This window comes from Ziziphus jujuba, chromosome 10 (genome assembly GCF_031755915.1).
Source record: "Ziziphus jujuba cultivar Dongzao chromosome 10, ASM3175591v1".
Lineage (NCBI taxonomy): Eukaryota > Viridiplantae > Streptophyta > Magnoliopsida > Rosales > Rhamnaceae > Ziziphus > Ziziphus jujuba.
This window is the reverse complement of record NC_083388.1, coordinates 18,248,813-18,270,760: the sequence shown is the minus strand read 5'-3', so window position 1 is coordinate 18,270,760 and position 21,948 is coordinate 18,248,813. Positions and strand designations below refer to the sequence as shown.

At 33.3% G+C, this 21,948-nt stretch overlaps 5 protein-coding genes across 5 annotated transcripts; 1 reads left to right on the top strand and 4 right to left on the bottom strand.

Moving 5' to 3' along the window:
- Positions 1-1,193: 1,193 nt before the first annotated feature.
- LOC107411527 (UDP-glycosyltransferase 87A2) lies at positions 1,194-5,219 on the bottom strand. Its single transcript, XM_016019129.4, has 2 exons — positions 4,626-5,219; positions 1,194-2,235 (listed from the first exon to the last, which is right to left on the bottom strand). Exons 1-2 carry the CDS (start codon positions 5,074-5,076, stop codon positions 1,334-1,336), a joined length of 1,353 nt encoding a protein of 450 aa, XP_015874615.3. The 5' UTR covers positions 5,077-5,219; the 3' UTR covers positions 1,194-1,333.
- Positions 5,220-6,903: 1,684 nt separating this feature from the next.
- On the top strand, positions 6,904-10,515 carry LOC107411550 (ribonuclease MRP protein subunit POP4; the record flags this gene model as incomplete). The annotated part of the gene is made up of 8 exons (XM_048468694.2): positions 6,904-6,985; positions 7,181-7,257; positions 7,384-7,643; positions 7,771-7,832; positions 7,979-8,044; positions 8,375-8,476; positions 9,251-9,348; positions 9,841-10,515. Coding segments are annotated over 8 exons (783 nt in total), but the record flags the coding sequence as incomplete, so codon positions are not given.
- A 250-nt stretch (positions 10,516-10,765) lies between these two features.
- LOC107411549 (UDP-glycosyltransferase 87A1-like) lies at positions 10,766-12,824 on the bottom strand. The gene is made up of 2 exons (XM_016019156.4): positions 12,233-12,824; positions 10,766-11,925 (listed from the first exon to the last, which is right to left on the bottom strand). Exons 1-2 carry the CDS (start codon positions 12,723-12,725, stop codon positions 11,030-11,032), a joined length of 1,389 nt encoding a protein of 462 aa, XP_015874642.2. The 5' UTR covers positions 12,726-12,824; the 3' UTR covers positions 10,766-11,029.
- Positions 12,825-15,217: 2,393 nt separating this feature from the next.
- LOC132799684 (uncharacterized) lies at positions 15,218-16,383 on the bottom strand. The gene is made up of 4 exons (XM_060812128.1): positions 15,803-16,383; positions 15,504-15,603; positions 15,357-15,432; positions 15,218-15,273 (listed from the first exon to the last, which is right to left on the bottom strand). Exons 1-4 carry the CDS (start codon positions 16,381-16,383, stop codon positions 15,218-15,220), a joined length of 813 nt encoding a protein of 270 aa, XP_060668111.1.
- Positions 16,384-19,715: 3,332 nt separating this feature from the next.
- Positions 19,716-21,937, bottom strand: LOC107411548 (UDP-glycosyltransferase 87A2-like). Its single transcript, XM_048468015.2, has 2 exons — positions 21,398-21,937; positions 19,716-20,734 (listed from the first exon to the last, which is right to left on the bottom strand). The coding sequence occupies exons 1-2, from the start codon at positions 21,888-21,890 to the stop codon at positions 19,833-19,835; spliced, it is 1,395 nt and encodes a 464-aa protein (XP_048323972.2). The 5' UTR covers positions 21,891-21,937; the 3' UTR covers positions 19,716-19,832.
- Positions 21,938-21,948: the final 11 nt, after the last annotated feature.

Below are 21,948 nucleotides of genomic sequence, written 5' to 3'. Positions count from 1 at the left end.
AAAAAAAAAAAAAAAGTCATTTTTCTTTTTTGGTAATAGTAACCCAATTTGTCCTTCCCCTCTCTTCCACGTACTGAAACTTAACTCCCACGTCACCAAATCCCCACATAGAGTCGCTGACCCGTTCGCCCAAATGAAACCCAAGCCCTTAGAAAGAATCCACCAACAGATAGTCATGGAAAATGGGCTTTCATTTTTGGGCTCAATCTTAAACTAGTGTTATGACTCATCCCTGACCCTGATCACTGGCATCTTGGAGATTTCTTGTTTAGCAAATCTCAACCAATGGTTGACTAGTCTAACCTAAACTAAGATGCAGCATATTGCAATTGCCTTTCTCACCTCTTGAATTTTGCTTTGACTACATTAAAAAAATTAAGGAATATTTGGGTTGCCAAACTTGTTTATCAAATTTTGGTATTTTACATACCAAATAACTGATCTGGCAAACTAACATAATCTAAATATATTGGAAAGTGAACTTAAAAAGATAATGCATGCTACACCATGGGGATTAAAGCCATGGGATTGACTGCTAGAGTTGGTTTTGCTGTCTACACATACGTGTATGTGCGAAAAGTAAAACAAACTTAATTGTAATTAATATGGCAGGGATATCATTTCATGGTTTATCAGCCTAGTTCTATATTTTTCTTAACTATTACACAGTAAAATTTCTTTAGTAATATAATTTGGAAGTAAACTAATTTTATAACTATGAAAATGTTACAATTCAATGGAGGTGTAATCAAAAATTTTATTTTCCAACACAACTTATGCAATCTTCAAATTAAGTATTATGTTTCCTTTATTAGGAAAGAATATACAAATAGTTTAATTTGATATTTAAATATTTTAACTTCAATAAGAATTTATATCGGCCAATTATTATATACTTGCAAGTCAAGATATTATAACAAATCTAAAGAATAAAATATTGTCTCAATATTTCATATAAATATTTTATGTTATCTTAAATCTAGAATAGAACGTGCCATATCTTTTTCTGCAACATATCATTATTTTTATTTCGAAGCAAAGTATTTATATTTTTTGTAATATACACATGTAATTATTATGATGTAGAAACAAAGTTTCTTAAAATATGAGCGAATAAAATTATAATTTATTATAGTGTGGAATTTATTTTTGTTTATAATTGATCCAAATTGGAATCGAAATTTTTTCTATTCATATAGAAATTATTCAAATATAAAATATGACTTTAAAGAGGTTTTACTGTATTAATACAAATTAACATTTTGCAGAATTGAACGGCTATAGAATTGAGATAGTTCTAGAATGACAACAGCACAATTCTTGAAATTTTGCTTTAACATTGGCAAACGTCTCTAATGAAGGCATTGATGTTGGCTTCAGATGATCCAGTACCTTGTGCAATAGCGTCATGACTTATCTTCTGAAGCTCTCTTACTCTTCCCCTCATTTCTTTCCCTTCATCACTTTTGAAATCCATAAACCCTTTCACCAAATCTGCAATTTCCTCTCTTTTCACCAAACCTTTCCCAACGTTATCAACATCCTTCTTCACCCTCCACCCAACCTTCCAATCCTCCACCGCTAAGTTAGCATTACTGCGTTGCTCAATGTTCAATGGCAAAGCAAGAAAAGGAACTCCACCAAAAATACCTTCTTGGATAGAATTCCACCCACAATGGCTCAAAAACCCCCCAACAGAATCATGGCACAGAACCCTCAGTTGCTCACACCAGGGCACCACCAGTCCCTTATCCCCACCACATTCCTCTTTCAACCTCTCGGTTTCGCCACGAGCCACCCACAAGAACCTAACCTCACTCTTCTTCAAACCAGCAGCCATTTCATCCATTTGGGCACTACAAACTGGCATAAAGCTTCCAAATGAGATGTACAAAACAGAGTTTGGTGGCTGGCAATCTAGCCACTCTATGTAGTTGAGTGGATCAGCTTGGTGGGTACTTGGAGATAGCTTGTCTTCTACTTGGAAATAAGGTATTACAGGGCCAATAGTGTAAATTGGAATTGAGAATTCAGCTCTCAGAGCATCAATGATTTGGTGTTCAAGCTCGTAGGTGGATGGGAATGTGAGACACTGTGCTTTAGGCAACCGAGAGAAAGTATCAAGGATATGCTGTAGTACTTGTGGATTTATTCCTGCTATAAAGATAGGAAGGTCAATTATTAATCGTGTTGAAGAAACTCCTGGAATGTAGTCCTCGCGTTCCTTCCCTTTCACTGTCATGTGGATTGCATATGGTACACACAAAAGCTTCCAATCGTAAGTGAGAAATTGTAAAATTTTGAAATCTCATATTAGTTGGTATTAAAGCTAGCTTCTATCTATATATTTAAGTCAACAAATCCCCTTTCAATTTTTCCAACTTTAATCATTCTACATTAAATTATAACGGCTTTTTTATTTTTTTAACTTGATTAAATTTCATAAGTTGTTTGTTCAGTTCTTTTTTTTTTTTTTTTTTTTCAAAGATCATTTAATTTTTAAGTAAAAAAATTCCAACTTTTATCTTGAAACTAAAATAATGTCTGATCAGCGTCCTTTTATGGTTTTCTTTCAAAACTAACCTTCTATACTAATTATTTACAAGTTGCATCTGAAACTTCCATCAACAATCTAATTTTGCAGACACAATTAATCAAAAAGAAAAACCACAGAACCCTGAAAAAGATGACAACTTGTATTGTACATCTAATTGAGTTACGTAAATGCAATTGAATCTTAAAAAAAACCCAATTAAATGTTTAAAAAATTCACAGCGAATGAACCTGATCTGTTGTCGCCGAGTTGAAACGTCAACAGAGAAAAAGGCATATATGTGAGACACAATCATTCTACTACTACTACTACTACTACTACTACTGCTACTAATAATAATAATGATAATAAATCTCAATTTATTAAATAATCTTAATTGATTTCAGTTAAATACTATAACAATATCAATTATGCTATGATTAATTATATTAATTATGTTAATGTTTCATCTTGTAAATTGTCCCGTCAGGACCTTCAGGATGAAGGAAGTCGTAATGAAGAAAAAACTTTGACTAAAACGCAACGTTTAGATTTAACCAAAAGAAAGAAAGAAGGAAAAGAAAAGACAAATGCCAAAGAAAAAAAAAAAAAAAAAACCAACTGTTAAACACTTGAACAAATTCAGATACATGCGGTGACTAAATTCTAAATGCATCTTTAATGGCATTATATTTTGCATTTTGCCACTGTATTGCCAATTTTTGCATTGCAGTTGTTTTAGCGCTATTGGATTCTGTTTACCAAATTTAAAATTGAAAACGCAATTGACAAATTTTAATAGTGGTCTCACATTATTTATTAATGTAATTTTTAAATTTTAATTATTAAAGCAAAATTGAATGGATTAATTGGTATGCTATTTATATTTATAATTAGGAGATTATGATTTGAAATACAGGGTTGAGGAAAAATTATTGAAATGTTTAAAAATAAAAAATAAAAAGCAAAACTGAATGGATCATACATCTAAATATTTTAAACATTTGATTATTTTTATTTGCTGATGCTATAATTTAGTATATATCATTTGAGAGACCATGTTAAAATTTTATTTTGATGTTGACATTTATTATTAAAAAGCATAACAAAATGATATTTGCAGTTGAAAATGCTATAACAAAAAAGGATTTTAAGTAATTAAAAGATAAAAAAAAAAAAAAACTATTTTTACATCTATTAGATCCACATCTCATGCGTTATGCTCAGATATTCAAAAAAGAGAAAAAAAAAAAATTAGACTTTCATTTTATCATCAGCCCTTGAATTCAGAATATGGTTTATTACTAATAATCATAATAATTTCTCTCTTTCAAGATTTTAAATCCATAATTTTGTAAAAGGTGTTCCAACTGAATCAATCTTATTTACATTAAAAATGAAACATCTCTCAACTTGAAAGTAATTGTGGTTAATAGACTTTAGATAAAATATATATATATCAAACACCACGTAATACTTTTCCATCAATTTTTTTTTTAAAAAAAAAAACCACCTAATATTAGCTAACTTTGGCTCAATTTCTACTCAAAAGATATATATATATATATATATATATATTAACTTGGCTCAATTAATTGTTTAAATTGAAATTAATTGTCTCAATTCTATTACAAATCCAAATTAATTAATATGTATGGCTTTTTTTTTTTTTTAATGAAAATTAACATGTATTCTTATATAAACTATAAAACCAATCCAAATTAATTAATATGTATGGCTTTTTTTTTTTTTAATGAAAATTAACATGTATTCTTATATAAACTATAAAACCAATTACCAAATCATATATGAAATTCAAATTATGCTTTTGTTTAGTTCTCATATCATTAAAATCCAATTTACTGATCATATGAAATTTAAATTGTGCGCTTTTCAAGTAAAAGGAAATATAAACATTTTTCTGACATAAATATAAGGTACTTCTCAATAACCCTTTTTTTTTTTTTTTTTTTTTCCAACCAAAAAAACTTTTTCGAATAATTTATACATAATAGGCGAACTAAATTAACTTTACTAAAACTGAACATAAATGTAAAGGTGAATAAATTTAAAACAAATATATAAACAATACCCAAATGTTGAAAAATCGAGAACATGGAGGCTGACATTGGCCAAAACGACGACACTCTGATGTTCCTCCGGTTCCCCAATCCAACTGCCCACAGCAGGTAAGTATCAGCCAAAATAACACTTGGCGGTGGCTCAAGCCGATCCAAAAGCCTCTCGAACGGAGCTTCCATTTGACTCATCACGGCGTCGAAGAACGCTGTCATGTTGGCGGCTCGGACACGCTCCGAAGGGACAACATTAGGAATGGAGCTGAAGCGTATGTTATCGGGCTTGGCTTCTGAGCCGATTAAGCTAAGCCACTCTTCGGTGACGACGAAGGTAACGAGGATGTTTTTGTTTTTGGAAACCAGTACCTTGCAGAGGTTCATCATCGGATTGATGTGGCCTCGACCGGGATAGGGCATGGCCACTACGTGGCAGACTTTAGTTGGCTGTGCCCCGGTGGAATCCATTTCTCCAGAATTTTATTTTTGAGCTTACAACAACAACAACAACAACAACAACAACACAACAACAACGTGAACGAAAGGGAAAATTTAGACCGCAGAGATCAGCTTTAAGAAAACATTGCCGTTGGTGTAACAGATTGACAATTTTACCCCTGTCTGTTTTGGACAATCTGACACATGCTCTGACGTGTAGTCTATCAGTCAAAGTGCAGTAAAGGTCAATAAAAGTGGCGCTGATTTGCGGAATTTGATAATTAAAAAAATTCATTTTTCGAACAAAAAATCTTCTAAGGAATTGAAAAATAACAATGAACCAATTGGAGTACAAATTTACGACATGAATGAAGTGGGTCGTTGGGAATTTTCATATCACGGACGGTCAAATAGTTGAATTTCTCTTGGATAAGATATTTGAAAGAAATCGTATTAAATTTATTTGAGATTAATAGTATCTTGGAGATTTCTTGTTCAACACTACTAGTAATTAGTAAAATTCAAACTAATGGACTAATCTAACGTATAAGAACATTAACAATGCAATTGGCTCTCGCACAGCTTGAATTTTACTTTGACTTCGTTTTAAAAAAAATAATAATAATACTAACATCATCAACTTTGTTTACTAAATAGCACCACAATATATTATAGTTGACAAATTAATCCTTATAAAGTCTATGTATATTAAAAATACAAAGCTCCTTTTTTTTTTTTTTTTTTTTCAAAAAATAAAAAAGGGATATCTTATATTGTATATAATTTAGATATGATGTAGGAGAATAAATATTTCGGAGCCATTTTATGGGCGAACGATGTAGAGGGTTTTGGGCTTGAATGCAGAAAACCTAAATCCTCTTAGATATCAAATCTGGATGTTGGGACGAAGGCCCAGGTTCAAAGGCCATCGCAGGAGAAAAGGTCTAGTGAGATCAAAAGGAGGGAGGCGAAGGACACGCATGTCCCTAAAAGCACATCCTCGACGACGTGCATGGAAATAAATGGCTGCATGAGCCTCTAATGTGGTACCAAAAGTGACCAGAAAGTGATGCCTTTTCCATTAGACATGTGGCAGGGGCAAAACACGTGTCAAGCTTTCAGTTGGAAGACAAGTAAGTATATAATCAATATTATGCTGCAAAACGAGGTATGAACAGTTCTTTGTCCTAAACCACAAAAAGCCTCTGGATATTGTTTAGGCCGGACTGGCCCAGTCAAGACTGGCTGTAATCCTAGTCCGGTGTTTGGGAAGCCAAATTAGACAGTGGGACAACTTGTACCAACTGATCACGTTATCCCATTCGAAAAGGACTCAAATGACCCGTCTCACCCCTTCCCAAACTCTTCGAAGCAGCTCTCTTCGTCTCAATCATGTCTCTCGCCGAAGCAGCTGCCTTCTCTCTCTTTCACTCTGTTTGTTCTTAAATGTCTGAACTTTGAAGCTTCTCACCTGCGTTTCTCTTCACGACGGCGGCGACAACCTTCGACCTTAAGAGCAATTTGCTGGCAAATGGCTACAAATACAGTTGGTCAAGATCAAAGGAAGCGCACTTTGGAGGCCCTAGAGCGAAGATTTGCAGCTGCAAAAGCTGAACTTGTTCAATAGCAAAACAAGAAAAACCAATTGGATCAAATAATGAATATGCCAAACAACCTAATCCTACAAATTCTTCCTCTGTTCCATCCACTTCACGTTCGGCTGATTCATCAGTCAAAACCCCATCACGAAAGGTTATCTTTTTACTTCCAAACCCCATGCTTAATAGTTTGAATTTTGATAGAGAGAGAGAGAGAGAGAGAGAGAGAGAGAAGATGATATTTTGTTTTGGATGAATTTGTGGACTGTGCATAAACTATATAGAATTTCAGATTTCTCCAGCTTTGCTTGAAGTCCATGGTGTTGCAGCTCCATCAATAAGTACTAGATAACCCCTAATTTTTTTTTTTTTTTTTTTTTGGGTAAATAGATAACCCCTGATTTATGCCATATAAATTTTTTGTAATTTCATAAAAAATGAAAAGGAGACTCTGTTTGTCTTTGTTTCTATATGTGTGTCTGTAATTTCGTAACTTTGAAGACAGCAATGGTTTCTGTTAATGTGTCTATGTGCAGATGTTGAAAACGATGATCCGACTTACGCGAAGCTCTCTCAACCTATCCACGAAAATCTGCTGACAACCTATGTCCAAGTAAGTACGCATATGCTTTGCTGAATTGAAATTATCAAAGCTGCATTAAAAATTGAGAACTACTCTAACAAGTGTTTGAATGAACTCTTAGATACTTAGGTTGACACGTGCTTCTTGCAATGCCAGATTTCTAATAGAAAAGAAAACAAAGTGGATAAGATTTTGCATGAGCTTCTCCGAAATGGTGATTGGGCTCGAAGGTACATGCAAGGGTCCAGAAGCAAGAAAATTGACGAGTGGATTCATTTGGATAACTGCGTACAAGGCGTCTCTACTGGTTCTCCTGTCAGGGCTTTGAAGATTCATTCCAAGAGCTCTAAAAAGCATATGTCCATGAAACAACACACGAAACTGGGGTCATTTGATTTGCCTCCAGAGCATCGTAGGTGTGTTTAATCCTACAATGCTGCAAATGTCAATGTGTTTTATATTTATGATCTTTTTACCAAGCTATATTCTTATATCTTAGTTTGTTTTTATCTACTACTTGTCAAATTGTATTTGAACTACCAGATTTGATCATTTTAGGCCGCTGCATGAGATGTGGAAAGACTACATTATTCAATTTCTTAAAAAGAAACCGGGTAAAATTTTTTAATTTGCTTGATATTGCAACCGTACAGTTTTTCCATAATCATTAAACTTCCATTGGAAAAATGTTAATGTTTTTGTTATATATTGATAGGTACACTTTAATTCTGTATTTACACTTCTATCGAACCTTGCAGGAAAGATCAGTTGGCTCAATGTCTCCTTGATGCAGATCTACGTGGTGCAATTATTTCAGGTTATACTATTTCCTATTGTTATATTAGCAATGAAGATGTAAATTTTATGGCTTTTTGTTGTGGGAGAATTCATTTTTATGTCCAATTTTCCCATTGAAACTCTTTAATGGAAGTCTAGCTTTTTCTGGTTTTCATTGTATCTCTCTTTAAACTCTCTAGACATTTGCAGGAATAGACAGAGTCAATAATATACCTTATTTTTCAGACATACAGACAAAAAATAGGAATAATAATAAATAAATAAAACAAGCAAATGAACAAATGTAGTTCAAAGACCGTGTTCATCTCTCTTTATCACTTGCCCTATTCTTCATGTTATTTATTGGCAGTTTCTGAGTGTAAAATAACTAGTTTAACTGGAGTGAGCGGCATTATGATTCGAGAAACAGCAGAAACACTCGGAATTATTACACAAGACAATAAATTCAAAGGTAATTTGTTTGCTACCTGATTAATTTAAAAATTTGAACATCTTATAACATTATGATTTCATGGTGCGTTTTTTGGAAAATCCCTTTAACAAACCTTGGCCTGTCATATAATTTCCATTTGCGTGGTAAGTTGTGACCATGCAGGATGTAAAAGTCGATATATTAAGGGCTCAATTTGTTCTTGCATTTTCTGTTTTCTTTTTTTGACCTATGTTTTTTCCTTGAGGAATCATTTGTTTTTCGCGAAACTGAGGTGGTGTAAAACTGTAAATGGGCTCGTTATGTAAATTTTTTTGGTAAACTATGTGTTAGGTAAATTGTAATGAGAGTGAAGCAAAAGTTGGAAATATATAAAAGATATTTATAAGCTTAGACATGAGTTGGAATTCATAATTTTGGTTAGTTTACCATATGACTTTATACGTATGAATTAGGGGCTAATTTGTCTTTTTCAATGCCACGCACTTACATACATTTTGTTTTGTTTATCATATTGCATATGCGGTAGGGTCAAATTGCATGCTTTGGTTTCTACTAGTTTTGTGTCTGATAGGCAGTAAGCTTACAGGGTCCTGGCTTAAGTCTTTTAAATGCTGTCTCCCTTCGTCATCTTGCTGTAAAAAAAAAAACAAAAACACTTGAAAGTTTGAAACTAAGAGTTCTTTGTTTTTGGTTCTGGAATGAGAATTGCTTAATCTTTTGCATATATTTTCAATTTTAGCTTTTATTCTAAAATGCTGATAATTAATTTTCATTCTGGGGTATGATTTGCAGTTGTTCCTAAAAAGGTTTCTGCCTTTATATTTCAAGTTGATTGCTGGAAGATTACACTAAAGGGGAACAAAACTTATGACTCTTATCATATCTCAAAGGTGAACTTGCTTAGATCATGTTCTATGTAAAATTACCACATATGCCAACATTACATTACAATTTTTCTGACTGTCCCGTGAATTTGGCTACAACCTATAACTTGCAGATGGTATAACTGAATTTTGCATTTCTATAAATGTATAAGTATGTGAATTTACAACTTTAATTAAATATAATATTTTTTTGCAAAAATAAATATATTATTTAAATTTTTTATTTAAAAAAATAAAAAAATAATTATAAAATAATTCAGTTCAATCCAAATATTAAATATAAATAACTAATCTATTATTCAGTTTAGATTTATGTCAAATGCATAACTATACTATTCTATTCAGTTCCATCCAGATTTGTCTTGTCTGGTCTGGTTCGGATCTATTTTGCATATCAAATGCACCCTTAAGGAACTGACTTGAGCATATAAGTAGCTTTAACACGACACATCGGACCCCAGCTCCGATCTCATTTTCCTTCTTGTTTTACTTGGGCAGCTAGACCGTTCGGAGACCATATGGACGACAAAATGATCTTCAACCCATACAATTTGGTGTCCGCCGTGGGGTTCGAACCCACGACCACAAGGTTAAGAGCCTTATGTCGTTGAAGCCTGGGTGCTTGATTTAAGAGCCAAAAGGGAGGTTAAAGAGCGTTGGTTAAAAGAGATGATACCTCTTTTTACCTGATCCATTTTCCGAAAAAGTTTTTTAATTGTCACATCAATTAGTCAAAAATTCCCAGCTAGGAAGAAAATGACCAACATAAGGAGTAACCAAGCAGCAAATCGAAGAGAGACAACTCACTCAACTCAAATAGATGCTTCGGAATCGATCCTTTTTATAGGAATGGATGAGGTAGCTCACGTTCGAGATGGTACGGAAAACTCTGATCTTAATCTTAGGAATAGGGGAGACCTGGTGAAGCAACTGAGGGTATCTCCCTCGAAACTCCTGTGACTGAATAAGAAAATAGAGGATATGATGACGCTGCTGGTCCAACAAAAGTAGAAGCTTGATTTCATAATGCAAAGGGAGAAGTAGAAACGCCCATCAGCGTTTTATTTAACCATAAAAAAATAATAATGTGTACTTCTAACTTTACGTTTATCTAACCTTGAAAGAATTAGAAAAGAAATAATAATAAAAATTTAAAACGAATTTTTAAAATAACATCTAATAGAATAGTCTAGTCCTAACCTAAGAAGAAGAATACTGCAGTCGCTTTTCTCACCGCTTGAATTTTACATTCACTCAATTAACCCAAAAAAAAGAAAAAAAAAAGGAATATTAGGGTTGCTAAATTTGTTTACCAAATTTTGATATTTTGGATAAAAAATAACATTACAATATTTATAAATGATTGACAAACTAATATAAATCTAAAGACATTGAAAAGGAAACTCAATAAGACAATGCTACCTTATGGGATTGAAAAGAATATACGGTTTAGCCGTTGGATTAATTACTGAAGTTGGTTTTGCTGTCTGCATATACATGTAAAAAGTACAACTAGCTCAATTGTAGGCAAAAATGTAGGGAAATTATTTCATGGTTCATCAACCTAGTTTTATCTTTCCAATAACTATTATATCAATACAAATTAACATTTTGCAAAATAGACTGGCTAGAATTGATATAGTGCTACAAAGATAACAGCAAGAAGTTAAATATGCTCTGACTTTACTTAATATTGGCAAATGTCTCTGATGAAGGCGTTAATGTTGGCTTCAGATGATCCAGTACCTTCTGCAATAGCATCATGACTTATCTTCTGAAGCTCTCCTATTCTTCTCCTCATTTCTTTCCCTTCCTCACTTCCCAAATCCATAAACCTCTTCACCAGATCAGCAATTTCATCTCCTTTCACCAAACCCTCCCCAACATTATCAATATCCTGCTTCTTCACCCTCCAACCAACCTTCCAATCCTCCACCACTATCTTAGCATTAATGCCTTGATCAATGGCCAACGGCAAAGCAAGAAAAGGAACTCCACCAAAAACACCTTCTCGTATAGAATTCCAACCACAGTGGCTCCAAAATCCCCCAACAGAACCATGGCACAGAACTCTCAATTGCTCACACCATGGCACTACCAGTCCCTTATCCCCACATTTCTCTTTCAACATCTCGGTTTCGCCACGTGCCACCCACAAGAAACTAACCCCACTCATCTTCAAACCAGCTGCTATTTCATCCATTTGAGCACTACAAACTGGAATATAGCTTCCCAACGAGATGTACAAAACAGAGTTTGGTGGCTGGCAATCTAGCCACTCTAAGTAGTTGAGTTGGCCATGGTTTTTACTTGGAGATAGCTTGTCTCTTACATGGAAGTAAGGTATTGCAGGGCCAACAGTGTAAATTGGAATCGAGAATTCTGCTCTTAGAACATCAATGGAGTGGGGTTCAAGCTCGTAGATGGATGGGAATGTGATACACTGTGCTTTAGGTAACAGAGTGAAAGCCTCAAGGGTATGGTGTAGTATCCGTGGATCTGCCCCTGCTACGAGGGGAGGAAAGTCAACCAATCTTGTCGAAGAAACTCCTGGAATGTAGTCCACGTGTTCCATCCCTTTCTCTAGCATGTCCATGAACGGTAAACCAATATATATATGTATATACACATTTCGAAAATTACAAAATAAATATTGGTATTAGAGCTTCTATTTCTATCTATGTATCTAGTCAGCAATCCTCATTTTCCAATTTAATGCATGCCCAAAATCATTCTACGGTAAAAACTAAACAAAACAAGTTAACTTCCTTCAATCTAATCTAATCGAATTAAATTGAATTTGGACAGTTTCAATTCTTTTACAAACTCCAAGTTAAATATAATATAAAAATAGACCAGATAAAATTTTTAAACAAATTTGGACCCTTACCTGACAAGTTAACCGGGAAATGGCCGTTGTGTGCTAAAAGATGGAAATGTTGAAAAATCGAAAACATTGATGCTGACATTGGCCAAAACGACGACACTTTAATATTCCTCCGGTTCCCCAATCCAACCACCCACAGTAGGAAAGTATCAGCCAAAATAACACGTGGCGATGGCTCAAGCCGATCCAAAAGCCTCTCGAACGGAGCTTCCATCTGACTCATCAGGGCGTCGAAGAACGCCGTCATGTCGGCGGCTCGGACACGTTCCGAAGGGACAACATTAGGGATGGAGCTGAAGCGTATGTTATCGGGCTTGGCTTCAGAGCCGATGAAGCTAAGCCATTCCTCGGTGACGACGAAGGTGACGAGGATGTCTTTGTTCTTGGAAACCAGTAACTTGCAGAGGTTCATCATCGGATTTATGTGGCCTCGACCGGGATAAGGCATGGCCACTACGTGGCAGATTCTGGTTGACTCTGCTCCGGCCGATTCCATGTCTAAAAAATTCTGACCTTCGCGTTGTCAAGGAAGAAGGTAAAGCTCCAGAGCAGAGAGCTTGATCTGTGCTTAAAACGTCGCTGTTATAACGGATTGACAATTTTACCCCTGTTCGTTTCGGACAAGTTGTGGCATGCTCTGACGTATACCATCAGACACCAAGCAGTTAAATACATACACGTGGCACCGATTGCAGTTTTGATAATAAAAATACATTGAATAGTTCTAATCAAATAAAAAATAACAATAAAAACTGTCACCATTGGATTAGATTCATTTGAGGAGTTTGCAGCTAAGTACCACCAGATTTGGACACTCTTTAGCCATCATAATTATTTGTCTTAAGAATTCTTTGATTTTAATTGTGTATCAGATTTTTGTTTGGTGAATGAAGACGGTTCATTTGTCGGATACCCTCAGCAGTCATGAAGGTCCTGTTCATGGTTTGATGTTTTCTCCTACAAATTCAAGTTTTGTGCGAGACGTATTTCCAGCGTAAGGAATGAGGAGCCATTAATTTTCTTTGAAGTTTCTTTGTTTTCTTTCAATCCTGACGACAAAATATTTAAGGCCCATTTGCCTAATTTGTTTCGGTGTAATACTCTTTTGTAAGTAAGGTAACCAAACTGATGTAACATTAATATAGAAGACTGAGGATATAACTTTGGCGAATGTTTTCCATATCTATTTTTATTAGATATAAAAATATATTTTTGAGAGCATGGCTATTAGGAGCCTTAGTAAAACCGCATTTTTTTTTTTTTGGGTAATAGTTAAAAAAAATAAAAAATGCAATTGATTATAGATGATGCTGCCTGCAAGGTTTAAAATATCGATGTCAGACGGAAATATCAAGAGTTTAAAATACGAAAATTTCCATGAAAATATCGAAAAATATCGAATATCGATAAAAAATTATAAAAAAACGATGGAAATTTGTTTTAAAAGATGAAAATTTTTATTGAAACTTTAGAATTAGCTTATTTAATCCATTAATTATCATATTGATTATAAAACTTACTAAAATATTGAATGGATGTTATGTTCTTCTTAGTGAATTGATTTATAATGATCAATTAAACATTAATAACCATAGATGAATTATTATTAATAAAAATATATCAAAAAATGCATATATGATAAAATTATTTATTAACTAAAATATATAAAACGATTATTACAATTACGTTGTAGTTCATAAATGTCATCTTAATACCACATAGAACTTCTGGGTGGTTGAAAATCATCGGTTTCTTTCTCATTTTGATTTTGAGATGTGAAATGTGAGAAGTAGTTATGAAAAGATGTATCTCCATGATAATTTTGCATATAATTATTAATATGCCAACCATATGGATCTTGCATTATTAGTTGACTATGTGCATAACTACTACTCTCTGATGGTTGAGTTTGAGATGGTACCCATGAGTTGGTACTTGATGACATTCCATAATTATTCATTGAATAAGGGTTATGAAAATGACTTCCAACCCTCATAGATCCAAAATTCATAGAAATTGAATCTTCTTCTTGTTGTGACATTTCCATCATAGATTTTTCTTTACGTGTATAGTCTTCGAGTTCTTTACTGGGAAGCTAGTATACGTACGGTATCTGAAGAAAGCTCCCGGACAAGGACTGTTGTATAAGCTCCATGGGCATTCGTGTATTGAAAGTTTGTTAGATGTTGATTGGGCTGGTTCTCGATGTGCCTTCATCTGGAACTACTGGAATAGGGGTGGTCAACCACCCAGTGAGCCATGACTAACAGACAGGTGGGCAAGCTCCATGCAGAAAGGGAAAACTTCCTTTTCCATCCCCAACAGCACCGAATCCTTGACCTGCATTTATACTCCCATGATCTTCATCCTATGTTGCATGTGTGTAATATTGTTCATCAGTAAATGGGCTTAATCCAACTTCTTGACTTGGTGATTCCCTTTAGTCACTACCTTTTCTACCTTCTAATTCAGATAATTTATTGAAGTTATCTTCATCACCACTAGAGCTAGAGTGACTACTAAAAGTCTCAAATTGTGAATGTGTACCACCTGATGGAGCTGAAGCACTAGTAGTTCTAGTTGGCTCTCTCATAAGCCTTTGAAATGAATCACTACTACTAGAATTTATTTCTTCAGTAATAACTTTTTGAACATTTATCCCTTCTTTTTCAGCTTGTTGAGCACTCTTTGGATCAGGATTCCCCTTATGATCATCTAAATGAACATCTCTAATCCATTGGTATATTTGGTTGCTCTCTTCATCATCATCTTCCATTATAGTTTCAAATATTATTGTTGGATCCAAGTCTTGATGATTTTCTTCTTCAGCTTCCATATCCCTCAACTTGAGTTTCATATTATAATAACAATAGACTAGTTTTTCAATTCTACTATATACTAGTCTATTTCTTTGTTTTGTATGTATTAGTGCAAAAGTGCTCCAATTTCTTTCATAGGCAGAGGATGATGCTGTTTGTGACAAAACTTTCAATGCCAATTTTCTACTATAGGTGCACTATCACCATACATGATCCACCATTCAACTGTTACAAAATAATTATTATATGATTACATATTTGTACTATTACATCAATTGATATTCACATACTATAATATTTAAACTTACCAGGAAACATCTCTTTTCTAGAAGCAATTGCTGTTGGTCTTGCAAATCCTTTCCTTGCATCCTTGAAGTATGTAAGCTGTAAAATAAAATAAAATAAAGTTATAAACCCTTAAAATATATTATGTTAATAAATTATCATCATTATACCTCCTTTCCAAACTGGCTAATTGCGGCGGATTTAGGATCCAATGTAGCATAGACATCGTGTACAGCCTTTATAAGATTAGAATCTTCTCCAACCCCAGGTCTATATTGATATTGAGGATTTAAATAATAAGCTATATAAAAGGGAAAAAAATATATATTTTAATTTAATTAGAGATAAATAATGAAAGATATAAAGTATTTTACATTAACAAAAAAATAAAAGTCTAGCGTATTTTATATAAATTGACTATGAGCTTATACCTGCTGCATGTAATGGATGCTTTAAGGTTTTATCCCACCTATTATTGATGATCTTTAATATCCACTTTGCACCATGCATTTTGTCAAGTTCCTCTTTAACAATTCGCATAAACTCATACGCTGCTCCCATTGTTCGATAAACCTCGGTGTTAACAATACATAAAAACTTATATAAAGGCTCAAATAATTGACTATGATTAAGTACTATATTTTCCACTGTTTGGCCTTCTTTTGAAGCACTATAATTATGATTAGTCCAATCAATAGATGTGAATAGTTGCTTAAGTCTTGCTTTCTTTTTAACCAAGCTATCAAGCGCAAGATAGTTTGTGGCAAATCGTGTAAGTCCCGGACGAATGATGTCACCTTTGCAAGTTTCACGCATATTTACTAGCAACCAATTATGATTGTAGATGTAAGTTGTGATTGCTTTAGCCTGCTTGATCACAATAGCCACATTCTCATTCTTCCCAATATCTTCAAACACGAGATCAATGCAATGTACTACACATGGAGTCCAGTACAAATTGTAATCTCCCATCAATTTCTTCCCAGCTTTAACAAATGCAGAGCCATTATCTGTTACAATTTGTACCACATTTTTCTTCCCAATTTCCATAATTATTTTCTTCAATTGCTCATATATGTATTTATGATCCTTTATTTAATTTGAAACATCAATAGATTTTAGAAAAACTGTGCTTCTTTTTTAGTAAATCATGAAATTAATAATAGACATTCTGGTGGGATCCGTCCATCCATCACACATGATTGTACAACCATAGGTTTCCTACTTCACTTTCATTTTGTTTACATGGTCTTTTATCTCCTCATACTCCATATTCAAATATTTTTGTGCTGATCTCATAAGGGGTTGGAGGTTCTATACCTGACCCTACTTGTTGGCATCCTACTACCAAATTCTTGAAATGATGGGATGATGCTTTATTTGCTAGTAAATTTTCATAAATAAAAAATTTACTTATTATTCTTCCCATACCTTCTTTTATTTTTCCTCCAGAATTTTTTTTTTTATATTTTTTTGCTTTGCTTGAGAGGACTTGTATAAGCTTGGTGCAACAAATCTTGATTGTGGATTTTTAAGACTCTATGTTCGTTGTACTGCAGGTTTAGCATGACTGCTAGATTCGCCTCCTTCAGCTTGATATCGAACTTTGTGGAGATGACTTCTTTCCCGCTCTGATTGTTTAGAAGCACGAATTGCCTCTCAATAATCATTTTTCTCATATGGATCTATCCCAGGTGGATATGCTATGTCATCATCATCCTCATCATTCACATCATATGTTTCAGCATGCAGTTGTCCTCGTAAATCTGCACGAATATCTGCCATTCTATTTGCTTTTTTTATCTTACGTTGTTGTTTTCCTTTTAACAAATCTATTATGAATTTTTTAACTTCAGGAGGCACTTGACCACAAGGTTGTACATTGTGTGAAGAATCAATACCACTAAGGTGGTATTTTAATCGTGTTACTCCACCACTCTTCATCATGCGATTACAATATTTGCATATTGTTCCACTTTTATTACCTTCAATTGGAAAACCATGTTCCCATGTAGGATCACGTTTGCTTCCTCTACTAGCCATTATCCTATAATAATAATAATAAGAGTAACAGTAATAGTAACAATAACAATTTTAATATTTGTCTATGAATATATATATATTTGAATTTTTGATCGGAATTGGATAGAGATATTTGATTAAAATATTTTCTTATAACTATGAAAAATAATTTAGTATAACAAAAAAATTAAGATTTTTGAAATTAAATAATTCGTTTTTAATGAATGTACCTGGTACGAAAATGATTCCTTATAGATCTCCAATGCCTTGAGTATAGATGTTTACAATTGGAAAAGGGACAAAACACTACATAAAGAAATAACCAATATTTCCAAAGCAAAAAAAGAAATAACCAATATATTTAGGCAAATTTAATATACTTTAACAATGTATATTCTAGCCGACATATATATATGTATAAGATTTATTTTCTAATCAAGTTTTTATTTATTGTTTATAAGTTTTAACATGTTATATTATGAAGTTTTGCTTACGTAGAAGACAACATGAAAAAATTAAATGACAAAGTGGGTTTTTTAAGTTATGCTTTTTATCCAATAAGTAAAAACAATTATATTTTCAATCACACATCATATATTAAGTTTAAGGTATATATTAAATTTGGGTTTGTAAATCTAATCATTTATGATTATTACATATATATATATATATATCTATACACATATACATGTTACATTTTCACCATATATATATAGAGATAGATACATATGTTAATATATAATTAATTAGCTTACAATTAATAATTCAAATAACAATAATACAAGTGAATTAAAGAATTTAGATCTTAAAGTATAAAAGTAAATATAAACCTTTTTTTTTTACGATAAAGAAACTAACCTGTAAAAAGGATATCCAAATAAGTTGTATGAAAGAACTTGAAATTTTGTGAGAACCAAAAATATGTATAAGAAAAAATGTTAAGAACAAAGCATCAAACTTGCTATTTAAATAAAATAATGATGTGAATTTTTTTTCCATGGAATATTTTATAATCAAAAGCACACTCATGACTCATGAAAAATATGTATTGGTTCTGGTAAAATATAAAAGACATGTGAAATTATGCAAAGACAAGAGAGTGGACAACCAAGTGTAGTATAGAGAGACAAGAAAGTGCCCAAGCAATGGTCAAACACACATTTATGAAGAATATTTTTTAATTTCAAAACTACATAACGATGTATTAATATAAAAGACACGTGAAATTATGCAAAGACAAGAGAGTGAACAAGCAAGTATAATATATAGAGACAAGAAAGTGTCCATGGTATAATTTTAAAACTATATAATACTATTGTAAGATACCCCATGGTATAAGAAATTCATAGAGAATATTTGGTTGATTGATATAATTAAATGATATATTGTCTTCTTCTTAAAAGAAAATGAAAAATAAAATTTATGAATTTTTCAAAAAATTATGAATTATCTTCTTCAATAATATTTACGAATTTTAAAAAAAAAATTCATAGATATTTTTGAAATTTCTTCCATGCAAATTATAGATTTTTTAATCAAATTATTAAGGATTTTATATAGATATTTTATGGAAATTTCCATGTAAATTTTCGTGAAATTTTGAAAATTTCTATGGATATTATAGAAGTTTTATTTATTTCCATGTCGAATATAAATTTTATATCGACCTTTTCAAAAAATAAAAATATCAAAAAAATTTTAAAAAAATATCGGATATTTTAAACCTTGGCTAGCTGTGCTTTATGAATTGGTTTCATTTACACCGAATAAATTTGACATGAAAAACACAAAATAAAATAAAATATTGTCAAAAAAATATTGAGCCCCATATGTAAATAAATGGCAAACTACATGGATCCGCTGACAGTGGTAATATTGCATTATTTTCACATTTAAAGTGTATAATGCCAACAATTTATATTGGCACTAAATGGTTATCCTATAAGGAGCGACATTGCATTATAGCCACCGTTCAGATATTTAGTGATACTATTTCATATACTTGTTAATTTTAATAGCATACAGTCACAGCCTTTTAAATTTTAGTGGCATAACATGCTGCCACTAGTTGCTTATATAAGGCCAAAATTGACGTTGCCCCTGTACTAAAAGATTATGTGGCAAATTAAATTAATTTTCAGAAAATTAAATTCTAGAAAATTAAATTTTGAAAATTATTTTCCTTTTTAATTTTGATAATTTTCAAATGGGTCCTTAGTGAATCTTAAGTAGCAACTCAACGGTAAAATATTTATCACAACTTTTTGGTGATAAAAATTAATGTTATTAGTCACAATTATACTTGCCACTTAATATGTTTTTTCATCTTCAAGTGTCGGCTATATATCTGCTAAGTCATATGTAATATAACTACGTTACATGTAATGTAACTAGGCATTGCCCTCGATAGCATAGAAATACATGTGTTTCATAGCAAAACTATATATATATATATATATATATATATAATTGAAATTTTACTTGATATTAGCAATGTCTCTGATGAAGGCATTGATATTCGTTTCAGATGATCCACCTTCTGCAATAGCACCATGACTTATCTTCTGAAGCTGTCTCACTTTTCTTCTCATTTCTTTCCCTTCATCACTTTCCAAATCCATAAACCTCTTCACTAAATCTGCAATTTCCTCTCTTTTTATTACCAAATTATCCTCCCCAGCACCAACATTATTATTATTCTTGTTCACCCTCCACCCAACTTTCCAATCCTCCACCACTACCTTACTATTGTGTCCTTGATCAAAGGCTAAAGGGAAAGTAAGAAAAGGAACTCCACCGAAAATCCCTTCTTGTACAGAATTCCAACCACAATGGCTCAAAAACCCCCCAACAGAATCATGGCACAGAACTCTCAATTGCTCACACCAGGGCACTACCAGTCCCTTATCCCCACATTCTTCTTTCAACCTCTCTGTTTCGCCACGAGCCACCCATATGAACCTAACCCCAGTCTTCTTCAAACCAGCAGCTATTTCATCCATTTGGGCACTACAAACAGGCATAAAGCTTCCCAATGAGATGTACAGAACAGAGTTTGGTGGCTGGCAATCTAGCCACTCTAAGTAGTTGAGTTTGCCATCGATACTAGGAGATAGCTTCTCTCCTACTTGGAAGAAAGGTATTGCAGGGCCAACAGTGTATAATGGAATTGAGAATTCTGCTCTCAGAACATCAATGGTGTGGGGTTCAAGCTCGTAGATGGATGTGAATATGAGACAATGTGCCTGAACCAACCAAGTGAAAGCCTCAAGGATACGGTGTAGTGTTCGTGGACTTGCCCCTGCTACATGGGGAGGAAAGTCAACAAATCGTGTTGAAGAAACTCCTGGAATGTAGTCCACGCGTTCCATCCCTTTCTCTGCCGTGTCCATGAATGGTGAACAGCACATGTTTTCCTCGTCAGTGAAAAAAATGTGACATTTTGAAATCTCGTAATATTGATTGGTATAAGAGCTAGCTTCTACATCTATATAACTTTTAGCCAACGACAACCCCTGTTTTGATCAATTTGGCTAGTTGAAAAAGTTCATAAATGCATGTTGAAAATCATTCTGTATTGAAGTAGAAAACTTCTAATTTCTCAATTTAATTGAATGAAATGAGATTGAATAGTTTCAATTATTCTTTTACAAACTAAAGTTATTTAATATATGTAATGCATATACATTAATGAAAAACCAATTTACTGGCCTACAACCCGTTTTCGTTGGCAAATGATTCCAAATTTAAATTTCCACACACCCATTTATAAATATAAAAAACCAATTTACTAAATAATATATATGAAATTTAAATTAAGCTCATATGAAATTTAAATTATGATTTTCACAAAAAAAAATGTAAATATTTTTCTTTGTAGTTATATATATTATATAAATACAAAGTATTTTATAGATACATATTTTTTTGAACAATTTCACATGCACAGAGGAGATTTATATATGTATATCAGTATATGTTTGCATTGAACAAAAAAAGGAAAAAAAAAAAAAAAAGTTTTGAACAAATCTGTGACCCTTACCTAACAAGTTAACCGGGAAATCACCGTTCTGTTCGAAAAGATGGAAATGTTGATAAATGGAGAACATGGATGCAGACGTCGGGCAAAACAACGACACTTTAATATTCCTCAGGTTCCCCACGCCAACCACCCACCGCAGAAAAATATCAGCCAGAATAACACTTGGCGATGGCTCAAGCCGATCCAGAAGCCTCTCGAACGGAGCTTCCAATTGAGTCATCACGGCTTCCGCGAACCCCGAAATGTCGGCGCCTCGGACACGTTCCGAAGGGACAACATTAGGAATGGAGCTGAAGCGTATGCTGTCGGGCTTGGCTTCGGAGCCGATGAAGCCAAGCCACTCCTCGGTGACAACGAAGGTGACCAGGATGTTTTTGCTTTTGGAAACCAGTAACTTGCAGAGGTTCATCATCGGATTGATGTGGCCTCGACCGGGAGACGCCATGGCCACGACGTGGCAGACTTTGGTTGGTTCTGCCCTGCTGGAATCCATTTCTCCAAAATTTTGAGCTTTTTTACAAGTTTAAACCGCTGCGCTCTGCTTTAAAAAC